Consider the following 10793-nt stretch of genomic DNA (forward strand, 5'->3'; position numbering starts at 1 on the left):
GCTGCTGCTGCTACCCAATCTGAAGCTGCTGCTGCTTCTGAGTTGCCCCCAATTCCACCATGCCAAGTGAGTATGACAGCCCCTGTTAGTGGTACTTGTAGTGGTAGGAAAAAGTCTGTTGTTTGGGGTCACTTTGAAAAAGTAAAGATAGGTGAGGGTGATACTAGTAAAACTAAGGCTATTTGTAATTATTGTCAAAAATCGTATAATGCTGATAGTAAGACTTCTGGTACTAGTAATTTGTTAGCCCATGTGCTAATATGTCCTAAGAACCCTAATAGAGATGATCTAGTTAAAGGGCAGAAAACATTAGCTTTTGAACCCAAAAAGGATGGAGAAGACGGATTCCACCTTGTGTCAACATCCTTTTCTGTTGAGGCTTGTAGAAAGGCATTGGCCGAAATGATTATAATTGATGAATTGCCTTTTAGGTATGTTGAGGGGTATGGGTTTAAGAAATATGTAACTACCTTACAACCTAAGCTTCGATTAAAGGATATTCCATCTCGTCAAACTGTGGCTAGAGATGTGATAGGCATTTATAATAGTGAGAGAGAGAAGTTAAGGAAATCCTTGAAGGGTTGTAGGGTGTGTCTCACTACAGACACATGGACTTCTATTCAGAATCTAAATTATATGTGTCTCACATGTCACTTTATTGATGATGCTTGGAAATTGCATAAGAGAATTATAAATTTTTGTCAAGTTGAAGACCACAAAGGGGAGACTATAGGTAGAAAGATTGAGATGTCATTGCGTGAGTGGGGTATTGATGGGATATTTACATTGACAGTGGATAATGCTAGCTCAAATTTAACAACAATTAAATTTTTGCAAAGGGTGACTAAGGATTGGAATGGGACAGTTTTAGGAAATAAGTACATGCACATGAGGTGTTGTGCCCATATCCTAAATCTCATTGTGGGGGAAGGCTTGAAAGAGATAGATGCATCTGTTGCTAAGGTGCGTGAAGCTGTGAGGTATGTGAAGTCTTCACCCAATAGAAGTCAAACTTTTAGGAGTTTTATGGAGAGGTTAGGTATGGAGTCCAAGAGTCTTCTTAGTCTAGATGTACCTACTAGGTGGAACTCAACCTATATCATGTTAGAAACTGCTGAAAAATTTGAAAAAGTGTTCTTAAGAATGGATTTTGAAGATGATGGTTATTCGTCATACTTTAGGACCAAGGAAGATAGTGGTGGTTTGGGGTCTCCGTGTATGACTGATTTCCAAAACTGTAGGGTATTTGTGACTTTCTTAAGGCTTTTTTATAATGCAACGAAGAAATTTTCTGGTTCTTTGTATGTTACTTCAAATGCATTTTATGATGAGATCTTTGTTATTCAGGAGAGTATTTCCAATTTAGTTAAATCCCAAAACACTCTCTTGAAAAGCACAGCCACAAATATGCTAACTAAATTTGAGAAGTATTGGGGGGAAGGGGAGAAAATTAATCCTCTTTTGTATGTGGCTGTGGTTCTTGATCCACGAAAAAAATTGAGGTTTTTGAAGTTTTCATTTTCTGAAATTTATGGGAATGTAGTTGCAGAAGTGATGGTTGATAAGGTGAAAGATCTTTTGTATGAGTTATATAATTTTTACACTTCTATTCATTCACCAAATGTGCAAGAACAAAGTAGGAGTGAGAGGACAGAATTGGAGAGTGATGCTAGTGATCCATATGTGATGGTTCACTCGCGATATGAACGTTTTTTGCAAGTTGAGCAGTCTGTAGGTTGTAGTAATGAGCTTGAGAAGTATTTGGCAGAAAACTGTGATGGTAGAAAGGAGGTGAATTTTGAAATATTGGAGTGGTGGAGGGATAATTGTAATAGGTACCAAGTGTTATCTAAAGTTGCTAAGGATGTGCTGGCTGTACCAGTGTCCACTGTTGCATCTGAGTCAGCGTTTAGCACTGGAGGTCGAATTGTTGATCCATTTCGAAGTTCATTGTCTCCTCTCATGGTTCAAAACCTTGTATGTTCACAAAATTGGCTTCAAGCCACCGTTCCAATTTCTCATCGCCAGTCAAGGGATGATGTAGAGGCATTGGAGGAGGAGTTACTTGACTTAGGTAATATGTTTAAATTCTGAAACTTAGTCTATTAATTTTATTGAATGTCTCATGTATTCAAGCAAAATTTAATCTGTTGTGTTTATTTCCTATTCTTTTCTAGTTTTAAATCCACAAACATCAACTGAAACAGCAAATACCAGCTCAAGCAAGGGCTCCACTTCAGGCAAGCGACCCTTGATCAGCATTGATGATTAATCACTGACTTGGTATGATTCTGCCTTTAGCCCCCTACTGTTATAAACTTGGTTTCCTTACTAGTTGGTCTTGTATTAGGTACTAATGTATTGTTTGTTGAATATTTTTTTGTCTATTGTAGGAGGATGGTAATTTATTTTGTAAAGAAGGCAGCATTTTGGGAATATTTTGGAGGCTTTTTTGGACATATTGCTTTTCTAACTTGTAACAATACTCAACTGTCAATGCTTATAGAAAAGAAATCTTAGTTCATAGGTTTTCTTTTCTATTAGTTATAGACTTATAAACTATAGAGTAGTCATTCAATGCTTTGGAAAAGCTATTTTTTTGAAATACCTATGGTATTTGATTGTTGTAACTAATTACATTGCTTGGAACATTGTGTAACTACCAAGCTTTCTGCCTTATGGGTTACTGCCCAAATAACTTGCAGTAACTGCCTCTATGTTACTAAGTATATTATTTGTTGTAATTTATTTGTTGCTGGAAATATTGTTTGTTGTGGTTGGCAGGTTTTATGTAATTTATTTGTTGCTGGAACTTGGAAATATTGTTTGTTGTGGTTGGCAACTTGGCAGGTTTTATGTAATTTATTTGTTGTTGGACTTGGAACCTGGAAATATTGTTTGTTGTGGTTGTTTGTTGTGGTTGGCAACTTGGCAGGTTTTATGTAATTTATTTGTTGCTGGAACCTGGAAATTTTGTTTGTTGTGGTTGGCAACTTGGCAGGTTTTATGTAATTTATTTGTTGCTGGAAATATTGTTTGTTGTGGTTGTCTGGTTTTATAGGTGTTGAGCAGCTTACTGCCTAGTTGCTTATTACTTTTTTTTGTTTTTATGAGCAACAGATTAACATATTATTTGTTGTGTTTATTTTGTGGATAATGTGGGAAAGATTATGTATTTGGATTGATAGGTGGATCTTGTTTTAGATGACAGGTTATTTAAAAAAAAAAAAAAAAAAAACCTTTTTGCTGTGTTGTTTTGAACGCAGGTGATAAAAAGAATAGGCCTATTTTGGGCCTTTTTGATATGTCCTGATTGAAGGCCCAATAAATTAAGTAAAATGAGGCCCTATTTGAAATATATTGGGAATTTAAGAAATCTGAAAACAATGGGTTTAGCAAACTGTCAAATAGTGTAATTTGGGCTAAAAAGGCCCAAAAAAATTGAAATTATCATAATTTTATCTATGGAAAAAAGTCCGGCCCAATCTGAGGCCCAGACCCGTCAAACCGTTGACTCCGACCCGGAAAACCGATTATCCGAGATGTCGGATCCGACCCGAATATTCGGTCGAGTACGGTTTTGAAATTTGCCAACCCGACCCAGCCGGGTCGAGTCCGGTTTGGGCCCAAAACCGACCCGGCCCGACCCGTGGACAGCCCTAAATGTAACAGACAGCTTTTAACATACAGGATTTATCGATTGCAAAAGTTCATATTTTGTGATAAATTGAAATAAACGATTCTCAGCTCTCTATACTTTTTTCTTTGAGATTTGTTTCCCTTTCATGAAGTCCCTTTACTGCACATTAGAAGAATCTGAATTGTAATCTCATATATGCGTGTCTGTATCTATTTGGGTGGGTACCTAGATGTATATGTGTATGTTGATAAAATTAGGTCTGCTGCAGAGGGATTGGGTCTAGGTGAAATAGGAATTTGTTGAATTGGTGATTTAACCAATTAGGGAACGTAGAATTTGTGGGGTTAATTTAATTCTCTGTGGTGTTTTGTTGGGATTTTAATGTTGTTTGCAATGATTTATTAAAGATTTTTGTTTCAAATCTGTTTGGCATGTTAAAAAATAGTCAACTAAAAAAAAAAAATTTTGCAATTAAAGGTTCTCTCTCTCTCTCTCTCTCTCTCTCTCTCTCTCTCTCTCTCTCTTAAAAATAGGGTCAATAACATGTGTTGTTTTTTATGCTTGAAACCCAAAGTGGCGATTAGCACCCTAGAAGTTGAATGAGGGTTTTGAATCCATTTTTATTTGTTTGCTAGGTAAATAGGGGGAAGAGGACTGCTGGGGGTTCAAACTAGTGTTCAGGCATTACAAGAGGGGTTTTTGTTGTTCTGAGATTTCATCAATTTAATGTGCTCATGTTTATTAATAATCTCATTGTGCAAGCTATAGTTTTGTTTGGGTTGCTCTTGATACCTTTTAAGTGTGATTTTATGATTAACTGAAGATATGTCTATATGGCAATAGATTTGAACAATATTTTTTATTTCAGAAACAGAAACAATGAAAATGATGCTGAGATTGTATTTGCATTTGGTAGAGTGATTTTGGAAAGTCTTTTCTTAAACTTTTCTTGGATCTAAATTTTAGACCCCTTTCGTTGAAATTTTAGGTCTTGGTTTTTGTGACACATTACTTAACCCAAAAGCTAAAGGAAATGGGTTTGGGAAATTGGATTCAATAATGTTATATTCGTGTTTACTTCGTTTCTTCTCCATGTTGGACTTCGAGTCACGTGTATACGCAACAATTGTTTTGCTTCATATTCTGTGAGCTAACTAATATAATTTTCCTTATCGCTAATCCACTGAACTGGTCATTGCAAATGGTGGGTTTCAGGGGGTATTTCCTACTTCTAGTTCATATGCATATAATTTGGCATTGTTGGTTAGCGTACCCGATGTGGTCTTATGGTGTGACTTGCAATTAACAGAGAATGGAGTTAGGATTTGCACACCAGGTTATCCACTAAATTGCTCCCTACCAAAGGATGGCTTTCTGTGGATTTCACCTTCAAGGAGCTAACAACTGTTGCCTTTAAGTAAGAGTTGTTTCAAACATTGTTTCTTTGTATTTACTATTGGCAACTTGGGTGTCTTGTGAACCAGATATGATGATTTGGTAGCACATTTTTCTTTACATATGGTTGGACATCATAATTTTCCAAAGCTATTCTTATGGAAGCAAAGAAATATGAGAATAAAAGTGCGTTTTAACATTAAAATTTTGTTTCCAATGACTGTTACGGTGGCTATTTGGCTGTCTCGTTACTTATTTGATATAATATTTTGCGTTAACAATTAATCACAATTTCTGTATTTCTAACCACTAACTCTGGGATTTCTTCTTTTGAGCTAATAAATTTGATGGCAATGCATTCCAAATTCTCACTGTTCAAGATTTGGCTTCAATGTTCAGGCCCCCAGGTTTATGGTTGAACATTCAGGATAATAAAAAATCATAATTCTGTTAAATATTTTATTGGTGTCTTCTTTCTTCTTCTTGTTGGTAAGATGTTTCTCTAAACATGTAGGATCTGTTTGCACAGCTATCATTTTGACCAACCCTTTTGTTCTAATACTTTTGCAGCAACACAATTTGAGTATGAGAAGCTTTGTACTTTCTGTACCTAATAGTGTCAATTGTTCAATACATTTCATCACCAGAGGTTGCTTGCTTAAGAAGTATTTTGGCATGAATTAATCCAAAAATGACAAAACTGGTCTTTCAGTTTTTAGGACAAGATAAGATTGAGCCTTAAACCAACCAGAATTATGGTTCTCACTTAAAGAATCTTACATTTTCCCATGCATTTGCCTCTGGAATTCTTGTTCCCAAGGCTTACATATGGCCTGTAGATGCAACTAATCATTTACTGCCTCATACGTGGATGCTCATAACGAAGGGTTAAAAGTTTTTGCATCAGCTTTTGCAAATGATGTTCCATTTAGCTTCAGTTATAGTTTATGACCCAATAACTGAGTTCTTGAATTACACTGACAATTGCGACTTCTCTGTTAATGGTGCACTGGCTGACTTCCCAATTCCTCCTTTGGATGATTTATTCTTAGGTACTCTTGGAGCATGGTGAATGGTGCTCCCTCATCTCACATTCACAGTAGAGTCCATCATGAATGTGAGAAGAGGGAACATCATTTCACTATACTCCTGGAGTACCTAAGAATTTTCCCCTTTGGAGAGTATTGGTTCAGTAAAGTTTTTCTAGCTGTTTTGATTTCTGTACATTCTCATAAAAAGTTAAACACTTAAATTGTACTGCCTACCTGAATACCTTGACAGATGCATTGGATAATGATCAAATCAATAAAGCTTCTAATTTCGTGCATTGGTTCAGGACACCTTGATGGATTTCTCTTTTGCCCATTTCTTGACCCTGTACACATTCAATGTGAAGCAATTTGCTCTTTGTCAGTGCAATCACGTGGATATTGTGTGCATTTCCAGATATCCTTGAACAACTTTTCTGCATTTTGTTCTAAACTTGTGTTATTTCTAGCTTCATATGGATGCATTTATGATTCATCCTACCCTTCAAGAGAAGTTAAAGTTTAATCAAATGTGTTTTTTTGTTTTTTTGTTTTTTTTTTTTTTAAATACTAAAACTCGCACTGATTTTTGGAGACTTTCCAATTTCATTCCAAGTCCTTGGACTACCTATAATGCATAGCTCCTTGATCAGGTTACTACAGAATTTAAATTGAATTTTTGTTGTATTAGTAATTGCAAATGAGTTTGTCTATCACATGCCACAATTGCACTTTCAGAACTGAAAGATTAGAATACCATTGCTTGTCGTTGCATTTCATTTTACAGTAATAGCTTTTGATAATTCTGACATAATTAGTTATTTTTCTCAATGATAAGATTATTGCATGCTCATTTCAATAATATTTTCTTCAAGATGCTGATTTTGCTCATCTAGGTCAAAATGCTTCAGCGCAATGATTCTTTTCTCCTCATAAATGATCAATAAGGTTGTCTAACTGCATGTTTTTATGAAAATATTATCTTTTTAGAATATTATTGTTGGCCTTTTTCTTTCACCTTCCTCACTCTCCAGCGAATCCTTTGGTTATCTCTAAATATGGAGCAAGCAAAGATTACCCTGGTTGTACAGATTTAGCATATAGGAAAGTGATTGATGATCATGTAGATGTACTCGACTGTCTTGTATGATTGGCAAAGGATGGGACTCCGTTTTGCTTTATCATTAATTTTTTGTAAGCATACCTGTGATAATATAATTGGGTGGAATGGTAATTATATTGGTCAAATTTGGTCTAGGGGGCTCTGGTGTGCAGAACCATCTTCAAAACTCTTCTGCACAGGACATTGCAGAGGCCAGGGAACTCTTGAAGCAGAGGAGGTGACATTGGCTGCTGAAGACTTCTTTTATGACGTTTTTGAAGATCCAGAGAAATTTTAAGATAATTTCAAAATATATCACAACTTGAGGTACAAATTGGATGCTAAATTGTGTGGATTTGAGGATATACAATGTACTTACTGCTGTCTAATATTTTGATTTTTATTTGAAACTAATGATGCAAGATCTGTTGGATGAACATATGTAGAAAGGAATATATCCTGGGTATGCAGTTCTTAATTAAAGAGAACCTTTTGACTGATTTAATTGACTTGAATTTTTTGTTTGAGTAAAATGATGAACATATGTAATTGGTATTATTTGCCAACCACCACTATGGTCATCATCGAAGGAGCCACCAGTGTTCACTAGAAGTCAGCAGTCAAAGCAAAAGACAGATTTCAATCAGGCAACATCGTTGGTTCATCTTATGTGTCATCTCCAATTACCTAAGTTTGTTGTGCTGCTTCTACAAGATACTAACAAAGAATCTTGAGTTTGTCACGTGTTTTTGCTTTGGGTTTGAGAATAGTAGGGCTGTCCACGGGTCGGGCCGGGTCGGTTTTGGGCCCAAACCGGACTCGACCCGGCTGGGTCGGGTTGGCAAATTTCAAAACCGTACTCGACCGAATATTCGGGTCGGATCCGACATCTCGGATAATCGGTTTTCCGGGTCGGAGTCAACGGTTTGACGGGTCTGGGCCTCAGATTGGGCCGGACTTTTTTCCATAGATAAAATTATGATAATTTCAATTTTTTTGGGCCTTTTTAGCCCAAATTACACTATTTGACAGTTTGCTAAACCCATTGTTTTCAGATTTCTTAAATTCCCAATATATTTCAAATAGGGCCTCATTTTACTTAATTTATTGGGCCTTCAATCAGGACATATCAAAAAGGCCCAAAATAGGCCTATTCTTTTTATCACCTGCGTTCAAAACAACACAGCAAAAAGGTTTTTTTTTTTTTTTTTTAAATAACCTGTCATCTAAAACAAGATCCACCTATCAATCCAAATACATAATCTTTCCCACATTATCCACAAAATAAACACAACAAATAATATGTTAATCTGTTGCTCATAAAAACAAAAAAAAGTAATAAGCAACTAGGCAGTAAGCTGCTCAACACCTATAAAACCAGACAACCACAACAAACAATATTTCCAGAAACAAATAAATTACATAAAACCTGCCAAGTTGCCAACCACAACAAACAAAATTTCCAGGTTCCAGCAACAAATAAATTACATAAAACCTGCCAAGTTGCCAACCACAACAAACAACCACAACAAACAATATTTCCAGGTTCCAAGTCCAACAACAAATAAATTACATAAAACCTGCCAAGTTGCCAACCACAACAAACAATATTTCCAAGTTCCAGCAACAAATAAATTACATAAAACCTGCCAACCACAACAAACAATATTTCCAGCAACAAATAAATTACAACAAATAATATACTTAGTAACATAGAGGCAGTTACTGCAAGTTATTTGGGCAGTAACCCATAAGGCAGAAAGCTTGGTAGTTACACAATGTTCCAAGCAATGTAATTAGTTACAACAATCAAATACCATAGGTATTTCAAAAAAATAGCTTTTCCAAAGCATTGAATGACTACTCTATAGTTTATAAGTCTATAACTAATAGAAAAGAAAACCTATGAACTAAGATTTCTTTTCTATAAGCATTGACAGTTGAGTATTGTTACAAGTTAGAAAAGCAATATGTCCAAAAAAGCCTCCAAAATATTCCCAAAATGCTGCCTTCTTTACAAAATAAATTACCATCCTCCTACAATAGACAAAAAAATATTCAACAAACAATACATTAGTACCTAATACAAGACCAACTAGTAAGGAAACCAAGTTTATAACAGTAGGGGGCTAAAGGCAGAATCATACCAAGTCAGTGATTAATCATCAATGCTGATCAAGGGTCGCTTGCCTGAAGTGGAGCCCTTGCTTGAGCTGGTATTTGCTGTTTCAGTTGATGTTTGTGGATTTAAAACTAGAAAAGAATAGGAAATAAACACAACAGATTAAATTTTGCTTGAATACATGAGACATTCAATAAAATTAATAGACTAAGTTTCAGAATTTAAACATATTACCTAAGTCAAGTAACTCCTCCTCCAATGCCTCTACATCATCCCTTGACTGGCGATGAGAAATTGGAACGGTGGCTTGAAGCCAATTTTGTGAACATACAAGGTTTTGAACCATGAGAGGAGACAATGAACTTCGAAATGGATCAACAATTCGACCTCCAGTGCTAAACGCTGACTCAGATGCAACAGTGGACACTGGTACAGCCAGCACATCCTTAGCAACTTTAGATAACACTTGGTACCTATTACAATTATCCCTCCACCACTCCAATATTTCAAAATTCACCTCCTTTCTACCATCACAGTTTTCTGCCAAATACTTCTCAAGCTCATTACTACAACCTACAGACTGCTCAACTTGCAAAAAACGTTCATATCGCGAGTGAACCATCACATATGGATCACTAGCATCACTCTCCAATTCTGTCCTCTCACTCCTACTTTGTTCTTGCACATTTGGTGAATGAATAGAAGTGTAAAAATTATATAACTCATACAAAAGATCTTTCACCTTATCAACCATCACTTCTGCAACTACATTCCCATAAATTTCAGAAAATGAAAACTTCAAAAACCTCAATTTTTTTCGTGGATCAAGAACCACAGCCACATACAAAAGAGGATTAATTTTCTCCCCTTCCCCCCAATACTTCTCAAATTTAGTTAGCATATTGTGGCTGTGCTTTTCAAGAGAGTGTTTTGGGATTTAACTAAATTGGAAATACTCTCCTGAATAACAAAGATCTCATCATAAAATGCATTTGAAGTAACATACAAAGAACCAGAAAATTTCTTCGTTGCATTATAAAAAGCCTTAAGAAAGTCACAAATACCTACAGTTTTGGAAATCAGTCATACACGGAGACCCCAAACCACCACTATCTTCCTTGGTCCTAAAGTATGACGAATAACCATCATCTTCAAAATCCATTCTTAAGAACACTTTTTCAAATTTTTCAGCAGTTTCTAACATGATATAGGTTGAGTTCCACCTAGTAGGTACATCTAGACTAAGAAGACTCTTGGACTCCATACCTAACCTCTCCATAAAACTCCTAAAAGTTTGACTTCTATTGGGTGAAGACTTCACATACCTCACAGCTTCACGCACCTTAGCAACAGATGCATCTATCTCTTTCAAGCCTTCCCCCACAATGAGATTTAGGATATGGGCACAACACCTCATGTGCATGTACTTATTTCCTAAAACTGCCCCATTCCAATCCTTAGTCACCCTTTGCAAAAATTTAATTGTTGTTAAATTTGAGCTAGCAT

At 35.9% G+C, this 10793-nt stretch overlaps 1 protein-coding gene and 1 long non-coding RNA gene across 2 annotated transcripts in view; both read left to right on the forward strand.

Moving 5' to 3' along the window:
• LOC112024028 (uncharacterized) overlaps positions 1-7670 on the forward strand; it is a 30878-nt gene extending 23208 nt beyond the window's left edge. The window contains exon 7 of the long non-coding RNA XR_002884088.2: positions 4856-7670. This is a non-coding gene — a long non-coding RNA (uncharacterized LOC112024028). The remainder of the gene's footprint in view (positions 1-4855) is intronic.
• On the forward strand, positions 7-2762 carry LOC112024019 (zinc finger BED domain-containing protein RICESLEEPER 1-like). The gene is made up of 3 exons (XM_024056663.2): positions 7-2074; positions 2178-2283; positions 2394-2762. The coding sequence occupies exons 1-2, from the start codon at positions 73-75 to the stop codon at positions 2270-2272; spliced, it is 2097 nt and encodes a 698-aa protein (XP_023912431.2). The 5' UTR covers positions 7-72; the 3' UTR covers positions 2273-2283; positions 2394-2762.
• Positions 7671-10793: the final 3123 nt, after the last annotated feature.

This window comes from Quercus suber, unplaced genomic scaffold (assembly GCF_002906115.3).
Source record: "Quercus suber isolate HL8 unplaced genomic scaffold, Cork oak 2.0 scaffold_19, whole genome shotgun sequence".
Taxonomy (NCBI): Eukaryota; Viridiplantae; Streptophyta; class Magnoliopsida; order Fagales; family Fagaceae; genus Quercus; species Quercus suber.